Source organism: Pogona vitticeps, chromosome 5 (genome assembly GCF_051106095.1).
Source record: "Pogona vitticeps strain Pit_001003342236 chromosome 5, PviZW2.1, whole genome shotgun sequence".
In the NCBI taxonomy this organism is placed as follows: Eukaryota; Metazoa; Chordata; class Lepidosauria; order Squamata; family Agamidae; genus Pogona; species Pogona vitticeps.
Window position 1 is genome coordinate 47,164,615 of NC_135787.1, and position 21,297 is coordinate 47,185,911.

At 38.4% G+C, this 21,297-nt stretch overlaps 1 protein-coding gene across 1 annotated transcript; it reads left to right on the forward strand.

The window, feature by feature from the left end:
* The first annotated feature begins 289 nt into the window (after window positions 1–289).
* TDO2 (tryptophan 2,3-dioxygenase) lies at window positions 290–20,811 on the forward strand. The gene is made up of 12 exons (XM_020781397.3): window positions 290–463; window positions 787–889; window positions 4,209–4,299; window positions 6,197–6,267; window positions 11,141–11,268; window positions 12,011–12,197; window positions 13,522–13,629; window positions 14,678–14,789; window positions 14,910–14,967; window positions 16,071–16,150; window positions 17,888–17,978; window positions 20,240–20,811. The coding sequence occupies exons 1-12, from the start codon at window positions 429–431 to the stop codon at window positions 20,391–20,393; spliced, it is 1,218 nt and encodes a 405-aa protein (XP_020637056.3). The 5' UTR covers window positions 290–428; the 3' UTR covers window positions 20,394–20,811.
* The last annotated feature ends 486 nt before the right edge of the window (window positions 20,812–21,297 follow it).

Below are 21,297 nucleotides of genomic sequence, written 5' to 3' on the forward strand. Positions count from 1 at the left end.
CCTAAATCTGAGAGTTGCTGCTAAAATCTCAAGGTTGTTGACCTAAAACCATTGTTCTGGGGTTGTAGTCCAAAAAATGTTAATTTTTTTCCAAGCTCTGCATTCTACATAACTGAACAAGATCAGAAGCGGAGGGACTGCAGTGAAAGCTGCAGAAGTGACCTGTGACATTGTTAGTGTTTCTGCATTCTTGTTTAACCTGAGTGGAAGAATTGATTAGACAACAAAACAAATACTTTGTGGACTTTGTTTAAGGATATATCCCGTGGTTGTTCCTGAATGAGAACAGTGACGGGCAAAAAACGCAAGGGGATTGGCCTGAACTAGGGGATCAGCTTACATTAAAAGGCTGTACTCTGGTTTGGGAAATGTCAATATATTTGACCTCAGAGGAATTTTAACTCAGTTTGTCATAAGATTCTGGAGTCATGAGTGGGTGTCCCTTTTGGAAGAACAAATATCAGTAAGTACATTCTTTTTGAAACAAACAACATACTAATTCAGATAACCACTATCTGCATGCTCAGACTTAAGAAGACAAAAATAAATACTAATTATGGCCCCACTGATATGTGATTAACTGCTTAAAAAAAGAAGTTTCTTTGTCAGATCATGGCTTTTAATAGGGCACATTCTGCTGTGCAATTTACAGTAAAGCTGGGACCACTGGATCAATCCTTTCTCAGTTGTGTTAGACATATGAACTGGCAAAATGATTCAACAGACCACACATGTGTGTTTGATCACTTTAGTTAAGTATTGGGCTGTTTTTTTGTTTATTCACAGATTTAATTTCAATAAACTTCCTTTGGATGGGGAAGATGACAAGTCACAAGAAGGGTTAAATAAAGCAAGCAAAGGTGGCCTTATCTATGGAGACTATCTGAAGGTAAGTGTAAACTTGTGCTAACTTGAAAAATAATGCATGAGGCTTTTTGCACATGGTCAAGTACAAATATACTGACTATAGATTCGATAACAGCCCATAAGCTCTCTATGATATTGAAACACATTTTTTATGCATTCTGTCCTTGATGGGGAAGAAAAATAGAATTTTCAGGATTAAAAAAAGGATTTAAAATTTAAAGTTAAAAAAGCTGCCTCATCTGTATCATATTTAAAAAAGCAAAAATAATTAAAAGTAATATAGTCATAACAGATTTTGTTGAGCCAGAGCTTTTATCAGAAAGCTTGGTTTAAAAAAGCAAAAGCCTTTTTGCATTTTAAAAGTGGCAACGTCTGCAGTTTAAGGTGCTAAGGAATGCTGATATTCTCTAAGCGTGCTTTTTAGCCATGAGGCTTTCACTGTAAATGATGGTTTCTAAGTTATTTAAACTGCTAGAGGAGGTTGCAAATGGGTGTCTCCCAATGAGTGATACTAAAATGGGGAAGAAAATCAAGTGGGTACTGTGGCCAATGGTACTTTGTCATAATGCAGCCATCAGCACCTTTTTGTCTCTCCATAGCTATCCACTACCTTATGGCTGAAGTGTACATTAATTACAAGTAGTGTTTAGTTTCTGCCATCAACCCCCCAAACTTGGAGAAGTTAATTTTTATGGATAACACATCAACTTCCTGCTAGCTTTCAAAAGTACCTCCCAGATGCATAGGGCCTGTGGATAGTGAAGTGGCTTGGTTAGGAGTTAAATTCCCCCCTGTGCCTCCTTGACAGGGGGTGTACTCGATGAACTATAGGGTCCATTCCAACTCTGCAGCTATAAGATGATGGTGGTGATGATTTTTTTTTTTTTTTTAGAAAAAGTGTGTTAGCAGTTGAGTCACGTCTTCCTAATTAAAATGTATGTGCGGAAGCATTCACTATTAGGGCTATACTTTGTTTTCTCTCATATCCGAATTTTGCATTTCTGTCAAATTTATGAAGAAACATACAAATATTTGGAAATCTGTTATCAAAAAGAAACCAAACATCAGCCTGCACTGGCCACATTTAAAGAGTGTGCTTATTTCCAGTGTGGAAAGCGTTCTGTTAGGCCTGACAACCAGGTAAAGTAAAAGATAAAGAATTTGCCAGAAAGGAGACAGATTGAAACTCAAATTCATCACAACAGATGTTAAATAAATGGGGATACAAAAACAGGATTTTAAGAGCTAAACAACACATCTGAGTGTTTTCCCCCTTTCCCTTTTATTTATTTATTTATTTATTTATTTATTTATTTATTTATTTATTTATTTATTTATTTATTTATTTTTGTTTGTTTGTTTGTTTGTTTGTTTGTTTGTTTGTTTGTTTGTTTGTTTGAAACTTCCTAGTTCTTTTCTGTTGTAGACATTAAGAAGCTGGCAACAGTTTAAAATTTCTGTGGGAAAGTAAACAGAATTCTTAATACACCCTCAGTGAACAAAGCAGAGCTAAGAATACTAAATGCCAATACTGCTGTGCCATTTACATTTCTATCTACTGTCATGAGATTGATCAAAGCATGGGAGCCCATTCAGAAGGCAGAAAGGAAAATAGTGATTCACCCCCTTGTGTCATGAGAGGATAACTGGCTGAACAGTAATTTGCACTCTCCATCAGTCAAAGTCATATAATTAATGCTCTCCCTGCCCCCTATAATGACTGAATTGAGCCTTCATCTGAGTCTTATTCAGGCATTCAGAAAAAAAAGGCTGAATGTGTGAAGAGACGCAGTAAGGTATGCCTCTCTCCTCTGCCCTTGCTTTTTTTTTTTTAAGTAAAGAACCTTCTGAATCCTTTCAGATATAGCCTCTTCATATGAATTTCTCAGCGTAGCACAGCCCCTCCTTTTCACTTTCCACATGAAGAGGGTGACAGTTAAGAATCCAAGACGGGCTTGCTTCTCCTCCTCACATGTTCATATTAGTTTCATGTCTACTGGGATGACGGTTTACTCAGTTTTTTTAATGCAAAGTACATATAGACCTTTGGTGGATCTTCAGAAGCTTCACTCAAGCAGTAGGGTGGCCATCTATCCTCCTCTGTACTAGACCGTCCTCTCTATGAAGGAATATACCAATGGCATGATACATTTTTATTCCCATATATTATAATGGCTGGAACAAAATGTACCACAGTGGCAAAATGTGATACATTTCTTAGGATGATTTGTGTCCAATTGTATTATATCTGGGTTGTTGGGTTTTTTTAATGCTGTATGTAGTCGGTGGCTGGAACATGGGAGCATTGTTTGCAACTCCTGAAATAACAGTGCCATAGAATGTCTACGCTGTTGGCTTAGTTCTGGGTGCATTCTGTCACAAAATATGACTCTGGTGGGCTAAAATGCTCTGTCATGGTATTGAAGGATTAAAAAGGGATATGAAAAATTAAAGGAGACTAACTGTGGCTGCTGTGGCTGACTATGTATTACTTCCAGTACTAGAAGTGGTATGATATCAGGAGAGAGTGGGACAGTGCTGTGAGGTTCCTGTTCTACTTTTGGGTTACCTTCCAAATATTTCCAGATGGCACTTTTGGCCATGTGTTACTATTGGCTGTACTGGCTAGGAATGATGGAAGCTGCAGCCCAATGGTATCGTGGTTGTTGCACTTTGCCTACCCCTCTTGTACATACCTGTCTGTCATACAACTGGCTCGCATACAACTGCTTTAGGTATAAAAGCATGACCAAAAACATAAATAAAATAACATGATGGGAGCCATAATTTAATTTTATCAAGAGAAAACAGCCCTAGAAATAAGTGTTATGATCTAGATGTTGTGGTTGAAAACTTGCTTTGTGCTGAAAACCATGCCTTCGCTTCTTGAAAAAGGCTATTACTGTAGACCAGAGATTTTTAAGAAAACTTCCTAATTCTTCGTTTTCATTTTAGACTATCCAACAAGACACCTCAGTGTCCAGTTTTCAAGCTCCATGAGAAAGAATGAGACAAAAAGCAGTTTTTTTTCTTTCTTTCAAGGCCTTTGTAATTGGCATAAACTGTCTATGCACAAAACTAGTGACCTGTCTGTCTCCTTCAGAAGTGAACAACACATGCACAATAAGCACAGGACAAGCTGACTGTAAGACACAAACAGTGTCTTTGTAAGACACAAACAGTCCCTCTGATGCTTCCAGTGCTAAAAATGCAAAATGGTAGCAATTGTTGTCCTATTATGCAATACCTGTCATTTGCATTAAAACACTAAAACTAAACCAAACTAACAGAAGGCAGTTTTGTGGGAATTAGTCATATACTGTTTCTTCTCTCTTCTAAAGCTGGACAAAATTTTGAATGCTCAGGTGCTTCAGAGTGAAAAGAAGGGTAACAAAATCCATGATGAACATCTGTTTATTGTGACCCATCAAGGTAACTATTATTGTTTGAAGATAAAATAATTTTAGTGGACATGGTTATAATCATAAGATCATATGATATGTTCACCCTCTATTTCTCAGGATCCTTGTTGTATTTGAAAATATTGAATATTAAATGGATATAATGGGGTAATCACCTTGTGAAGCTATAGACTACAAGTTTATATGCAGTAACAGACACACTCACACTTAATGCATTGTAAACAAAATTCATTGCATGCTTTTGTCTATATGGATGCCCTTTCCCCTGCTGAAAGGTTTTTTAAAAAGTGACAAGATCTTTCTCTGTGCATGGGCACAACTAGCATCTCGCATTTCTTTAATACTTCTGTATTATTCAGACATTCATTTGAATGCACATTGGAGTCTGAAGATGTTTCTGGGTCCTTCCTCAGCATGTTCAGCATAGTATCTGAATTCTATATTTTAAAGAAAACCATGGAAAGGTCTTGTAGCACCATAAAGACAAAGAAGTTGCACTTGATTGGCATTTGCTTTGGTGGGTTTTAGCCTACTTCTGAAGATGTGGGCTACAGAAAGCGAAAGCTTATGCCCAATGGAACTTGGTAGTCTTTAAAGCAGTGGTCCCCAACCTTGGGCCTCCAGATGTCCTTGGACTACACCTCCCAGAAGCCTTCACAACCACCTCTGCTGACCAGGATTTCTGGGAGTTGAAGTCCAAGAACATCTGGAGGCCCAAGGTTGGGGACCAGTGCTTTAAAGTACTACAAGACTTTGTTGGTTTTGTTGAAAAAGACTAACAAAAATGGTTATTCCATTGGAAATATATGCATAGACTCCACCCAGGCAGTCAGGGATGTAGAAAAGTTTCCCCATCATGTGAGTGAAGCACATTGTTTTTATGTGCACAGAAATTTCTATATAAACATGGGTGAATGAAGTGCTATAGAATGGAATCAGTGCCTGTAAGATTATTGGTATCCTGATTCCATCTTCTGCATGCATTCAGATTGAAACATGTACAAATGTTAGTGATGGGTAAAGAAATTTACACTACCCAATTGTTATTATTGCTGTTATACATATGTATAAAATCTATGGTTTGTGAGATTGCTAATGAAAATGTACACATATCTTTCTGTTTTCCTTCCTTGGGAAGAAAATGCAAGAGGCAGATTCTTTGTTTGCTTTGCTCTTTTAAGTTATATAATAAATGTGAACATGTCAAAAAGTGTTATCTTCCAGAAATGTGCACAAACATACTTAGTCTATGGGAAATATATATATATATATATATTTGTGTGTGTGTGTGTGTGTGTGTGTGTGTGTGTGTGTGTGTGTGTGTGTGTGTGTGTATACACACACAAAAATGGGTACATAAAAATGAGTACAATTTTTCTTTTTTTCTTTATGTACTCATTTATGTACACAAGCCTGTATATCAAAAAGTCTAGGTCTACATAAAGAATAATACTGTGAAGTCTTTTAACCATATACAAAATGAAGATGGGGAGAAACTGCAAATAAACTCAATGAGTTGTATTTTAGCATTCCTAATGAATCCATATTGTAGATCTCCAGATCTCTTTGATATTCATGTGTGTTTGGGGCAAGAAACACATAAAGATTTGTTGCTACTGATACAGTATTTTACTCCTATCCTGTTAAACCATCACATAGCTTCAGGCTCCTTGAAGTGAAAGACAAAAAGGCAAGATAAGGAAATGAATGAAGTGACACCAAGACAGAAAACTAAGTGCTATTATGCACGCTTTCCCTGATAGAGTATTTCATCCTCAAGCAAGCATGGCAAATATTTATATATGACTTTTGTAATAAATGTGGAGAGGATGAACTCTTGATAATTCACATAACTTACTATCACCATTAAGAAGAAATGAAACTAACTCAGTCCCTTTCCATTGTAGCTTATGAACTATGGTTCAAGCAGATCCTGTGGGAGCTGGATTCTGTCCGGGTGATATTTCAAAATGGTCACGTAAGTAGACAAATAATGCATCTCATTTAATACATTTATATTGTGGTGTTGTTTAACCAAATAAGCACTGAATGTTTGAAATTCAACACTTAGTTAACCGTTCTATGATTTGGAGGATATTTCTGTAAGAAATGTGGATTCATTCTAGGGACAGAATTCTAAATGCTTAAGAATGCAGTCCTTTCTACAATTACTGAACTACCACTCAACTCAATGGGGCTTACTTTTGAATAAACATGTAAATGGCTGTATTGTTAAACTGCAAATTTTCCACATACTGTTTTGTAAAGTCTTATGAATGCTGAGAAAACAAACCTGAACTTATGGAGAGAGCATCTAGTGGGCTGTTGGATACTCTTAGTTTCTTTCTCCGTCTCTATAATCAGAAACAGAGATCCATCAATGGATCAGCTCTTGTACCATAACAGAAAGTTTTCCTGTTGCCACTGGACCATTTGCGATGCTCCATAGACAGTAGAGCTAAAAATGAGATGTTCCAAGGATACATTGGGTAAAGCCTTGGATCTATCAGATCCAAGATTTCTTCTTTCCTCGAGCCTCCTTAACACATAAAGATGACTTAATTCATTTAAATTTATCTATATCTATAGTTATATCTACATCTATAGCTACAGTGACATATAATCAGCTGATTTAAATTGTGATTTTATCTATTAATCAAGCAAAACTTAAATTATTGATTGACAAAGATTGCAGTAGTGTACTGGCAAATTTAGAAGTTTCCATTACCTGTGGCCCGTGGTTTGAGCTGTGAGAGGGTCATCCCATAGTGCTAGGCTGAGTTTCTCCCTCATCCTATAGACTATGGACCACCTAAGATTTCCATAGCAGTACCCCAAAGGGTGGTCCAGAAATTCAGGTGGTAGCAGCGATCCTTATGAACACACCAGTAGGAGGTCCAATTGGTAATCCCAACAAGAATAGATTGAATCAACTGCTAAATGGAGGGGTTTTCATCCCTTTGATCCCTTTTCATCCCTTGTTCTAACTAAGATCACTGACTGAATTCAGGGCCAAATCACCACAAAATACTACGAATTACAATTTGTTGTTGTTTAGTCGTTAAGTCGTATCCGACTCTTCGTGACCCCATGGACCAGAGCACACCAGGCCCTCCTGACTTCCACTGCCTCCCAGAGTTGAGTCAAATTCATGTTGATAGCTTCGATGACACTGTCCAACCATCTCGTCCTCTGTCGTCCCCTTCTCCTCTTGCCTTTCTTAACAACAGGGTCTTTCCCAGGGAGTCTTCTCTTATGAGATGGCCAAAATTTTGGAGCCTCAGTTACAGGATCTGTTCTTCCAGTGAGCACTCAGGGTTGATTTCCTTCAGAATGGATAGGTTTGTTCTCCTTGCAGTCCAGGGGACTCTCAAGTGTCTCCTCCAGCACAACAATTCAAAAGCATCAATTCTTCAGTAGTCAGCCTTCTGTATGGTCCAGCTCTCACTTCCATACATTGTTCCTGGTAAAACCATAGCTATGACTATGCGGACCTTTGTCAGCAAGGTGATGTCTCTGCTTTTTATGATGCTGTCGAGGTTTGTCATCGCTTTCCTCCCAAGAAGCAGGTGTCTTTTAATTTCATGGCAGCTGTCACCATCTGCAGTGATCATGGAGCCCAAGAAAGTAAAATCTGTCACTGCCTCCATATCTTCCCCTTCTATTTGCCAGAAGGTGATGGGACCAGTGGCCATGATCTTAGGGTTTTTTTAATGTTGAGCTTCAAACCATTTTTTGCGCTCTCCTCTTTCACCATCATTAAGAGATTCCTTAATTCCTCCTCACTTTCTGCAATCAGAGTGGTATCATCTGCATATTTGGCAGATATTTGGTGGAACGTCTACTCCCACCAAGCTCTACCTGGATCACCCGTGCAAGTCAGGAAGTGAGGCTGAGGGGCCTGACGCCCAGAGAGGCCCGGAAGGAAAAGACACGAAATCAGGCATTCTCGGTGGTGGCTCCTCGCCTCTGGAACAAACTTCCTCTAGAAATTCATGCGGCCCCTACTCTGGGTATCTTTAAAAGCCAAGTAAAAACATGGATGTTTATTCATGCCTTCCCTCCAGTCAATACTTGATTGGGCGGGATACAACTCAAATCAAATCAAATCAAATCAATCAACAACCAACCAACCAACCAAACAACCAAACAACCAACCAACCAACCAACCAACCAACCAATCAATATTGGAGGTTGTTGATATTTCTTCTGGCAGTCTTAATTCCAGTTTGGGATTCCTCCAGTCCAGCCTTTTGCATGATGTATTCTGCATATAGGTTAAATAAGTAGGGAGACAATATACAGCCTTGTCGTACTCCTTTCCCAATTTTGAACCAATCAGTTGTTCCATATCCAGTTCTAACTGTTGCTTTATAAGGTGGTCAAGCGCTCCCATTTCTTTAAGAACTTGCCATAGTTTGCTGTGGTCCACACAGTCAAAGGCTTTTGCATAGTCAATGAAGCAGAAGTAGATGTTTTCCTGGAACTTTCTGGCTTTCTCCATAATCCAGCGCATGTTAGCAATTTGGTCTCTAGTTCCTCTGCCCCTTTGAAATCCACCTTGTACTTCTGGGAGTTCTCGGTCCACATACTGCTGAAACCTACCTTGGAGGATTTTGACCATAACCTTGCTAGTGTGTGAAACGAGTGCAATTGTATGGTAGTTGGAGCATTCTTTGGCACTGCCCTCCTTTGGGATTGGGATGTAGACTGATCTTTTCCAATCCTCTGGCCACTGCTGAGTTTTCCAAATTTGATGGCATACTGAGTGTAGCACCTTAACAGCGTCATCTTTTAAAATTTTAAATAGTTCCACTGGAATGCTATCACCTCCACTGGCCTTGTTGTTAGCCATGCTTTCTAAGGCCCACTTGACTTCATTCTCCAGGATGTCTGGCTCAAGGTCAGCAACCACACTATCTGAGTTGTCCGGGACATCCAGATCTTTCTGGTATAATTCCTCTGTGTATTCTTGACACCTCTTCTTCATGTCTTCTGCTTCTGTTAAGTCCCTACCACTTTTGTCCTTTATCATGTCCATCTTTGCACAAAAGGTTCATTTTATATCTCCAATTTTCTTGAACAGATCTCTGGTTTTTCCCTTTCTATTATTTTCCTCTATTTCTTCACACTGTTCGTTTAAGAAGGCCCTCTTCTCTCTCCTTCCTATTCTTTGGAAGTCTGCATTCAATTTTCTGTAACTTTCCCTATCTCCCTTGCATTTTGTTTCCCTTCTCTGCTATTTGTAAGGCCTCGTTAGACAGCCACTTTGCTTTCTTGCATTTCCTTTTCTTTAGGATGGTTTCTGTTACTGCCTCCTGTACAATGTTATGAGCCTCCATCCATAGTTCTTCAGGCGCTCTGTCCACCAAATCTAGTTCCTTAAATCTGTTCTTCACTTCCACTGTGTATTCATAAGGGATTTGGTTTAGGTTATACCTGACTAGCCCAGTGATTTTTCCTACTTTCTTCAGTTTAAGCTTGAGTTTTGCTATAAGAAGCTGGTGATCAGAGCCACAATCAGCTCCAGGTCTTGTTTTTGCTGACTGTATAGAGCTTCTCCATCTTTGGCAACAGAGAATATAATCAAACTGATTTTGGTATTGCCCATCTGGTGATGTCCATGTGTAGAATCGCCTCTTGTGTTGCTGGAAAAGAGTGTTTGCAATGAACAGCTTGTTCTCTTGACAATACTCTATTAGCCTTTGCCCTGCTTCGTTTTGGACTCCAAGGCCAAACTTTCCTGTTGTTCCTTTTATCTCTTGACTTCTTACTTTAGCATTCCAATCCCCTATAATGAGAAGAACATTTTTCTTTGGTGTCAGTTCCAGAAGGTGTTGTAAGTCATCATAGAATTGGTCAATTTCAGCCTCTTCAGCATTGGCGGTTTGTGAATAAACTTGGATTACTGTGATGTTGAAAGGTCTGCCTTGGATTTGTATTGAAATCATTCTGTGATTTTTTAGATTTTATCCCTGTACAGCTTTTCCCACTCTTTTGTTGACTCTGAGGGCTAATCAGTTTTGTCTATGGGATCCTTGCCCACAATAGTAGATATGATAATCATCTGAATTGAATTCCCCCATTCCTGTCCATTTTAATTCACTGATGCCCAGGATGTCAATGTTTATTCTTGCCATCTCCTGTTGACCACCTCCAGCTTCCCAAGGTTCCTAGATCTTACATTCCAGGTTCCTATGCAGTATTTTAATTTGCTGCATCGGACTTTCCTTTCACTTCCAGGCACGTCCACAGGTAAGTGTCCTTTTGGCTTTGGCCCAACCACTTCATTAGCTCTCGTACTTGTCCTCCACTCTTCCTCAGTAGCATGTTGGACACCTTCTGACCTGAGGAGCTCATCTTCCAGCATCATCACTTTTAGCCTTTTGTTTCTGTCCATGGTGTTTTCTTGGCAAAGATACTGGAGTTGCTTGCCAGTTCCTGCTCCAGGTGGATCGTGTTTAGTCAGAACTCTCCACTATGACCCACAACTTCTCTGAATTACTCAAGCCCCTTTGCCAGGACAAGGCAGCAATCCCTGAAGGGGATGAATTACAATAGGGACAGTTTATAGTAATGCATTGATGCTGGGAAAATGTATTTTCTCCTCACCTACTGTGAGGATTTAGCTAATCTCAAGAGGAAACAAGGAAGTGACTGGGGAGGGAAACAAATTATGTCATCATTCCTGCTAAACAAAAGGGCACATCCTTCTGTCTTATGAGCTTTGTCTCCAGTACACCATCGCTTGAAAGTGAGGCCCATTAAACTTATTGTAGTAGGCTGCACTATAAAATATATTTAAATTGGTGAAAACTGAGTCATGGTAATAATTCTTTTTCCCCCCCAAGGTGAGAGATGAGAGGAACATGCTTAAGGTTGTTACTCGAATTCACAGAATTTCAATGATCCTTAAGTTACTTGTGGAGCAATTTTCTGTTCTGGAAACTATGACAGCCCTGGACTTTTTTGACTTCAGGTAAACAGTGTAATGTTTTTAGTGCATTTAGGTGTGAGACTAAGGGTTACTATACAATGTGTTTAATGTTTTGAGAAGTAGGGAAATAACATCTCTTTGTCATATGATTTTCCTTATCTTGTGTCTTGCACGTAACCTTTTTGACTTATAATTTAAACATAAACCCAGAGAGAAAACAGCTTAATAGTAAGGGATATACAGTACATTTCTTTCAATGTCTGGTTTGCTTTGAAGCTTTGTGCCATAAACTTTATGGAAAAGGTGGACTTTGAGAAGGAACTAGACAAAGTGAGAGAGCTGGCATAATCAAACAGGTGTGAGGGGTAACCTGGAACCCCAAGTGTTTACTAATATAAGCTTCCCAATCGAGTGTGCTAAAATTATATAACAAGGGATACCCAGTGAACACTACTTTATACCCTACGAATTCAATATTCTAGTTGGGACTAGCAGTTGGATTCAGGCCTAGATCTGCAATCTTGAGTGTATGTACTTTCAAGTAAGGCTCAGTTAATGTGTTGAGGGTTCCTTTTGAGTAAGTATAGGGAGGATCAGAAAGCTGGAAGTCACGTTTGGTTACACTGAAGCCAGGATTTTTTTCTTTTATAAAATATTTTGCAACAATACAAATACGTATCTAATCCATATTTGTTTAAAGTTTTCTCTCTCTTTTGTTCTTAAAAAGAAACTAGTTTGTTCACTCAAACTTTTTCTTTTTTTAAAAAAATGTTTCTCCTCAAAGAGATTACTTGAGCCCAGCTTCAGGATTTCAGAGTTTACAGTTCCGACTGCTGGAGAATAAGATTGGTGTTCCTCAGAGTCTGAGAGTTCCATACAACAGAAGACACTACAGGGATAACTTCAAGGAGGAAGAGAATGAATTGTTGCTGAAATCCGAACAGGAGCTCACTCTACTACAACTAGTGGAAGTATGAGTTTACATCTACTATATCTTGGCCTGCCACAAAGAATTTAAATAACTAGCTATTTTCCTTCATCTGCAATGGATAGATGCCAGCAAGAGCTTTTAGCTAATTGGTCCTATTATGCAACATGTTAAATGTTCTATAGGGCACGTGCATATCTCAGTGTTAAAATGAAACCATTTTCTTTCTTGCTTGGTACTATTATCTGTGATTTATAATATGGTGAGTACTCACTTATTGTTGCACAGGATATTTTAATATGTTTTTTAAAAGGGCCATTTTCAAATAGAAGTGGCTATAGATTGAAAAATATATTAACAACATATTAGGTCAGAGTGAGGAACAAGTAGCTGTCTAGACCAGTGGTTCTTAACCTTTGTTACTCAGGTGTTTTTGAACTGCAACTCCCAGAAACCTCAGCCAGGACAGCTGATGGTGAAGGCTTCTGGGAGTTGCAGTTCAAAAACATGCGAGTAACAAAGGTTAAGAACCAGTGGTCTAGATCAGTAGTTCTTAACCTTGGGTTACTCAAGTGTTTTTGGACTGCAACTCCCAGAAGCCTTCAGCACCAGTTGTGCTGGCTGGGGTTTCTGGGAGTTGCAGTTCAAAAACACCTGAGTAAACCAAGGTTAAGAACCACTGCTCTAGATGATGTTGGAGTGCAACCCCTATCAGCACTCTCCAATACAGCCAACAGGAAGGAATGTTGGGATCTGCAGTTCAGTAATGTCGGAGGGCCACCTATTCCTCACTCATAAAAGAATAATAAAATAAGGCTGAATGTTTGCTTTTGTGACTCAGTTGGGCATGAGGTTCTGAATGAATACAATGGAAGTCAAATGTCTTTTTTCTTGTGGTTAGCAATGTTGTCTGACCACTATCCCTGAGCACATGCACATACTGTATACCCAGCACGTTTTTTGCATCTTGGCAGTGTGCCATAAATATAGCAGAATAATCAGAGCATTTATTCACAGGGAATGGGACTATACTGATTTTGTTTCATGTTAAGAGTGGCATCAGAGAGAAATATCAACATGGCTTTGTAGGCAGGGTAGATTTGACTTTAACAGTATATGTTGAGGTGCAAAGATACAAAGGAATACCTGCAGGATCTAGTTGATGTAAAATATATCATTTACTTTACTTTACACAATTTGCAAGAAGGAAGTCAAATCTAAATTTAGGGTTATCAAAAATATTTTTAAGTTCATTCATATCCATAATCCTTTCTCATCATCACTGTTTAGCATGCTTGGTTAAATATATTCATCAGATAATGTAACCTACATAATAAAATGATGGTTAATCTATTTTGTTTCATAAGTCGTGGCTGGAGCGGACACCTGGACTTGAATCAGAAGGATTTAATTTCTGGGGAAAATTTGAAGTGAATGTACTTAAGGGATTAGAAGAGGAATTTGCAATGGTGCAGGTACATGTTACATTCTGTCATGGATTGTGTTAGAACTGATTAATAAATCCAGCCATCCATTGATGGCCCCTGAGTGCAGCTACTTGAATAAGAGAATATCTGTTTGTGAGTAATTTCCTCTGTTTCGTGTGTATACGTGATCATGCATACATGTGTGCATACATATAGGTATATTAATAAGCACAATTTAAGTGTGGCAGAGTAACTCTTATGTGTAATATAAGGGCAAGGAAAAGCTAGGGGCACGGTATGGTTTTAAAAACACCTGGATTGCATGAAGTGAGAAATCTTGTTTTGAGGTGATATCCAGAACTTCAAAAAGTTACTTTTTTGGACTAAACTACTCAGATTTCCCCAACCAGTGGCCCTACTGATTTTTGGGGATTCTGGGAGTTGTGGTCTCCAAAATGTTACTTTTCCAAGCCCTGGTAATACATAAATAACATACGTTGTCACATTACTGATTTTTAAATGGTCATTCATGTAGCTGACTATATGTATGACTCAAGCTTTTGCCTTTATTGTATACACACGACATGAGAGAAATCTTTGATAAATGTAGTAAAGTTCTCTGGGTGTACTTTGTACAGAATAAATTAATGTGCATAAAGTAGGCTCTGGTTTCAAGTACATAATTAGAACAAAATGGATGATTGTATTGTCTTCTAACTGGTATACAACATGCCTTGGTATCCACTGTCAGAAAGGAAGGCAGTTGACTTACTGAAGGAAAATTATGAAAATGTCTGCATGATCTTCACTTTATTGCATTGGATCTCAGGTCAGAACAGCCAACTTCACAAGTCGGATTAGACTGTAGAAAAGAATTCAAAGTTCTGCTGTGCTTTGGCTGCTAAGGTGATTTTTAAACACAGGTGTAGACCATTGCAAAAGGAAGGGCTGCTGGATTGAGACTATCATGGGTTAAAAGGATATTTGTGAAAATGTGCATACATAGGAAAGACAAGAAATGAGGAAACAACTCTATGTAAATAAACAAAATAAAGTTTTATGCTGTTTCTAAGACAATAATTATTCTGATTGAAAGGCCAAACCAGACTCTGAGGAAAAAGAAGACCAACTGGCAGAACTTCAGAAACAAAAAGAAGTGCTTATTTCACTATTCGATGAAAAACGCCATGAACACCTTCTTAGCAAAGGTAGGAAGATTTGTATCAGTGTACAAATTTGTAATTCCTCTTTCTAGTATAATAGCTTGAGCTAAGACATTATAGTACAAGTAATATATTAAATTATTTAGTAGATGTTGCATTTTGCAGGTGAAAGAAGGCTATCCTATAAAGCAATGAAAGGAGCTTTAATGATCTACTTCTACAGGTATATGCCATGGGTTTTATCCTTTGCATTGTCTCTGCTATTAGTTGTTTTGTTTTTCTCATTCAATGAAAAGTCCTTCCTTCTTTGCTTCCTAAATATTCATATCATCTTTTGCAACCATACTCAGGATTTCTGAAAATAAACTATCCTGAGCATTTGGTTTTTTTAAAAAAAATCCCCACATTTGCAAGGAAAATCAGATTGATTGCAAACAGTGTATGCTAATTTTTGGGGGTGTTTTCTCGCATTTCACAATGAGATACCTGTCGTTTGGAAGGTCTCAGCCCTAATATCTGCCAGTAGCTTCCACTTCTACCCTACCAAACACTGCTGTCTGTGACTTCCCCCTTCTCCTGACAACAGCCCAAATCTTAGGGTCCAAATGGATGTTAATACAAAGGCATATTCCCTGTCATTAGCCCATTTGTTTCCCAAAATGCCAATTTTTTTTTCAGACAGGAGCTTCACTGGGTAGGTTTGAAAATAAAGCCTGTATTGACCTTCCAATGACCAATCATAAAACAAAGTAGCATGCAAAGTACAGAGTGAGAGAAAATCATGCAGATGTCTTCCACAACTTTAAAGAGTTCTGCTTCTCAATACAGGCTAAATGTATTGTTAAACCGGTATTGTTAAACTAAATATATATGGAGACACAAACAAATATACATAAATTTAGAGCCAAGTACGCCATTATAAGCATATTTACTAGGGCTCACTGAAAAAACCAGGACTTTCTTCTAACCTGCCATGCACAGGAATACACTATTAAACTTTACATCTTGTACAGAAAAGAGTTGAAGTTTAGTTGTTGATTTGGAGATAGCAAGTAACTGTACTTTGTTGAGATGGAACAATCAGTGTGGGCCTCCCTCTCCTTAGCTCTGTGTCTTTTTTGCTAATAAATTTACTATTAATTATGTCCGAGTTATTCAGTTGTAGTAGACTACTGAGTGGCTCTAGGCAAGCTCATGTTTAATAGCACATTGTATATACATTTTTTTAGTATGTTATTTCCATTTTTTCCTCTGACTTTAAAATGCTACTGTTGAAATAGAATTTAAGGATTATAACAAGCTTGCTTCTTTTTGTCTTTCCTTAAGGGAAGAGCCTCGCTTTCAGGTTCCTTTTCAGCTTCTCACTTCTCTTATGGATATTGATGTGCTGATGACTAAATGGAGATGTAAGTGTTCTCTATAGTATTCCTATAATAGGTCTATATCACTGTGATTCACCTTGCTTGATGCAATTGTCATATTTTCTCATTTTAAAGAGATTTTAAAGAGAAGTTACTAATTAAAGATATGGCTAATTAATTCATGTCTCTCCTGAAGAACAGTAAAGATAAAGGTTCCCCTTGACATTTAGTCCAGTTGTGTCCAACTCTAGGGGGCGGTGCTCATCCCCGTTTCCAAGCCATTGAGCCAGACAGTTTCTGTGGTCACGTGGCCAGCACGACTAGACACAGAATGCCATTACCTTCCCACCGTGGTGGTACCTATATATCTACTCGCATTTTTACATGCTTTCGAACTGCTAGGTTGGCAGGAGCTGGGACAAGCGACAGGAGCTCACTCCGTCGTGTGGATTCGATCTTACGACTGCTGGTCTTCTGACCTTGCAGCACAGAGGCTTCTGTGGTTTAGCCCGCAGTGCCCCCACGTCCCTATTGAAGAACAGTAGGTCTTGCTGCCACATATGCATGAGTACTAGAACCAGTTACAAACCAGTAGCATTTAGGGTGAAAGAAATTGCTTAATTGGCAGGTTGTCAATCAAGAATATAGGTGCTCTCTGAATGCAAACAAAAAGAGTAGATAGTCCTCAGAGCTTGGAGATGTTACTTAATGGATTACATTCCCAGAATGCCCCTGCTCTTTGTGGCCAGTCACCATACTGCCTGTGGGATTCTGAGAGTTGTAGTCCAGGAAGGTGTAACATTTCCCAGTTCTGGATAGGCCTATGGTTTTCATGTAGTAAGTACTTTCACCTTTTCTGCTTAGACTGCTGAGGGCATTTGGCCTACATCCCACCACAAGTTCCATCTGGAATAGAACTACTAAATCGTATTGGCTTACCCTTTGTCCACTGGTTTCAGTGAGTCTACTCTAGTTGGAACTTGCAGTTGGACTCAGGCCTAAGCATATATGAATTTGTATTTCTGTTTCTCAGTCTAAACTTTTCCCCCTTGAATGTGGAAAATGGGCAATGGTATACAGCAGTAAGTACAGTGGTTACATGATTGCACTATATAAATCAAGAAGCAGCAAAGTGACATGAATTACTTTGTTGCTGTGAAGTCACTCAGGCAACCTATTTTATCTCAGCCTCCCCTAATTCTCGCCTCCAAAGCAAGAATAATATTGAACTACTGCAGAGTTTTCGTTGCAAATATCACAAGGGGCTAAATCCATCTTTCCATGACAGTTGCAGTGGAGCTTTCACCCCTTCTCCTCTGCTTCATCTTTCTACACAACCCAGCTTGGGAGAGTTTCTTAGCCCTCCAGTGCAGTTTTAGGAAGACTGCCATGGAAGATGCAATGTGCTTTTCTGTGTTCAGCTCAACCCTACCATCTGACTGGTGGGATACAACAATGGGCTTCTCCTCAAGATAGTGCATGTGAAGTAGTTTAAACATTTAGAAGTTCAGATGCTATCCCAGCATATCCTGGGCTGAGTTCTATTCAACTCAGTTGGACTTGCTCGTGCAAACACATGTATAGGATGATGCTAACAAGCGCAATATGCATGCTAAGATTTATAACGCAACAGGAAGAAAAGTAACCGAATTTAAACAGATATTTGTGTCTTGTAACACAGATAAACAAAATGACTCCTGCAGTCAGTGGTTCAACTGTGAAACAGAATGAACTTTGTGTGTCACAAAATGAAACCCTAAAACAAATTCTCTCTGTGCTTAGATAACCATGTGTGTATGGTGCACAGAATGATTGGCAGCAAGGCTGGGACAGGAGGCTCATCGGGATATCACTATTTACGTTCTACCGTGAGGTAGGTCTGCGGAGTACGTAAGGAATGACTGGAATTCTGCATAAATGCTATAAGGAATAACAATAGGTTGTATAGCAAGGGTAAACAAACTTCTTCAGCAGTTTTTGGATGGCAGCTCCTGCAACCCCTTACCATTGGTCATGTTGGCAAGAGCAGTGGTCCAGAAACATCTGGAGGACTGCAGTTGGCTACCATGGCTTGACAAGGCAATAGTTCTGTGCTACAGTCACCCACCTATGAGTTACATGGCACATATACATGCCATAGCAGTGTGAACATGAAATGATGCACTAGAATTCAGTCCATCTATTGACAATGATTGACAGAAGGTTGAGGGCTAAGGTCTTGGAATCTGAATCCCCACTGTGTTTCCTGAGAGAAAGGTCCATCAAGATCACATGGAATATGTGTGGCTGATGGGATTACATATCCTGAACGCTTGTGCGAGCTGCATAATCCCAGAGCACCACCCAGAAAAAGAGATGAAAACCCATTTCTGAGTGCTTCACAGCTGGAAAACCCTGGAGGATCACCATAAATCACGATCGACTTGATAGCACATAATTATCAGGGCTACTGTATGCAAAATTAATGTAGCAAACCCATCAGTAAGATATGATGACCATTAACTTGTTCTGACAGAGAACCTTTGTTCTGCTTTGGTCAGAATTAGTGTTAATGGGTACTCACAAAGGCTTATCAGGTGAATATGTCTGCACAGTTACATTTCAAGCAGCAACCTACGCAGCAGCTTGAGCAAATAAATCAGGCCATGGCTGGCTTAGCTTCAAAAAGGGACTGGGGAGGTTAAATACATGTAGCTTAGATGTTCAGATCACCCAAGCAAATGGGTAGCCAATGATGAAAGGTGGATGGATTGGAATAGCAATTCAGCAACATTTTGAGGCTCTTGTGTTAAGAGTTTTAGATGTCCTGGCCTAAGCTCAACCCCTTGAAAACAAATGCCAGGAGTTCTGGGAAAGCAGTAATGAGCACCATTGCTATCTGAGTAGGATTTATGCCTACTGTTGATGGGTTAGCCTACATATTTGACCTTTTTAGTTCTAATGCTTTCCTTTTCCTTTACAAGCTGTATTAGTGAAAGACTATCTTTTAAAAAAAGATAAAAAGAAAGAAGGCTTATTGAGCATGATTCTCATGGAGAAATAAGAATCCATACTGGTTTTTCTTATATACTACTAATGGACTTACTTTCATTAGTGGACATTTTACTCTAAGCAGCAGAGGCTTTGCTTTCATTTTTATTTTTGCTTAAATAAAGGCTCTGCTACAGTAGCCAGAATCTTGTTTTTGTTTCAGACATGCAACAGCTTGTTCCAGGTGTCTTTAAAAAAAAAAAAAAACAATTGCACTAAAAAGGGGGCATTCTTTAATCCCTTGATCATGCATAAACTTTCTTGCTTTTAACAGAGTGATCTTCAGTTTATGTAATTCCAGGCCAGAAATCACTGGAGTGATCCACCCACAGAGTACTTGCTATTAGCAATTGCTAATAGGATTCTGGCTCGCTTTGTTACAAAGAATCCTGTAGAAATCTATTTTGCTTCTTGTCACTGCACCACGTTCTGTTTCTATGAACCCAGCACATTATGGGATTTGGCAATTCCTTGTTCTCATTCCCTTCAGATTGTTCTGTTAATTCTCTGGTCATGGAAAATAAAGTTGATAGGAATTACAGATTTTTACTACTATTTATTTGCCAGCTAGCAAATAAATTTTAGCAACCATTGGATAACCTTTCCATATTTTCCATACACCTTGATTATTTTAATATATATGTAACATTCTTTTTAATGTAACAATTTATTGTGTTTTAATTTTTTTTTAAATAATTTGTGAGCCACCTTGGGTCCCATAATTAGGAGAAAGGCAGCACAGTAATACATCAATAAATGAATGAATAAATTTTGGATAGCCTACATGACATGTATGAAGGCATGTTAATGGCGTTGCAAATTTTTTAGCAAAAGCTTACATCATATGTCATGCATACCAGCTCGTAGGTAGTATGTTCAAGCCTTTGCTGACAATACCTGGCTATTATGGGATGGTAGCATTAACACTGGACCTCGCCAGATGACAACTTAGTGAAATACCCTTGCTGAAAAAAGCATGTGCAATCTAAATCAAAAGCATATTCTATATAACTTGGGTTTTGGATTTCACCTGCCAAAACATTGAGACTGGAAAATATCCTGAAATATAACTTCCACATTAATGTATTTCTTTTTCCTTCACAGTGACAGATACAAAGTGTTTGTTGACTTGTTTAATCTTTCAACTTACTTGGTGCCGAGACACTGGATCCCAAAGCTGAACCCAACTGTTCATAAATTCCTCTATACAGCAGAATATTGTGACAGTTCCTATTTCAGCAGTGATGATTCAGATTAAAACCCTTCTTTAGAAAATGCTCAATTAACTGATCTTTATTCTTTGTTTTCTGAGTTATTTCATTTTGGCAATGTTTTAGAAATAAGTGTTAAAGTTATGATGTTCTGGATGATGTTATGATGTTTGTTACATTGTTATGTTTTTATCATGTGTGTAAGCCACCCCGAGTAGACTTTGTCTAGGGGGGCGGGGTAAAAAAATCTAATAAAAGTAAAAAAAAAGTCAAAAAAGTAAAAGTAACGTCAAAGTAAATAATTAAAATGTAACTGAGAGCTGTTCCACGTAATGTTATACTTCATATGCTGGTATATGCAAACACACACACACACACACATTTATGCATTAATACATTATAGCAGTTAAACTATAACTGCATTTCAGGTAGGTTATCTGAAATAAAATTTAGAAATTAAACAAACTCAGATTTCTATTATTTTAATTCATTGATTAAAACTGTTGATTCAATTACTGCAACCTGCTGCAATTTAAATTGCTCTATTTGATATCTATTGTCCTAATATCTTCTGTCTATTTACTACAATATGTGTCATTTTCTTTAATTTTGTACAGGCAAAGGTGAGACTTTGGTTGTATATAATTTTTTAAAATAAATCAATAAATGAATAAATGCGATTTGCCTTGAGAAAGGTCATCCCAGAAGACAGCATAAATTTTTTTAGAAGGAAAGTAAAATTCCAATGGGGTAACAAGTAACTGAAGAAATTATTTAGCACAATGGCTGAAATCCTGTTGGTCTACCTTATCCTGCTGAAGGCTCATGACATCAGTAGCAGCACAGGACAGAAGGGGGAAGTGTTTAATTACTGAAAATCACTACTGCCAATGAAGTCATACTACAGTGGAATTGGTTTTTAATACTTAAAGACATCTCCCTTCCATCCTG

Excerpts from the sequence above, each read along its gene's own strand:
- TDO2 (XM_020781397.3), top strand. The coding sequence starts at position 429 with ATGAGTGGGTGTCCCTTTTGGAAGAACAAATATCA. Across the intron at positions 11,269-12,010 it reads CTGGACTTTTTTGACTTCAG|AGATTACTTGAGCCCAGCTT; the intron begins GTAAACAGTGTA and ends TTCTCCTCAAAG. Across the intron at positions 14,790-14,909 it reads TGAACACCTTCTTAGCAAAG|GTGAAAGAAGGCTATCCTAT; the intron begins GTAGGAAGATTT and ends TGCATTTTGCAG.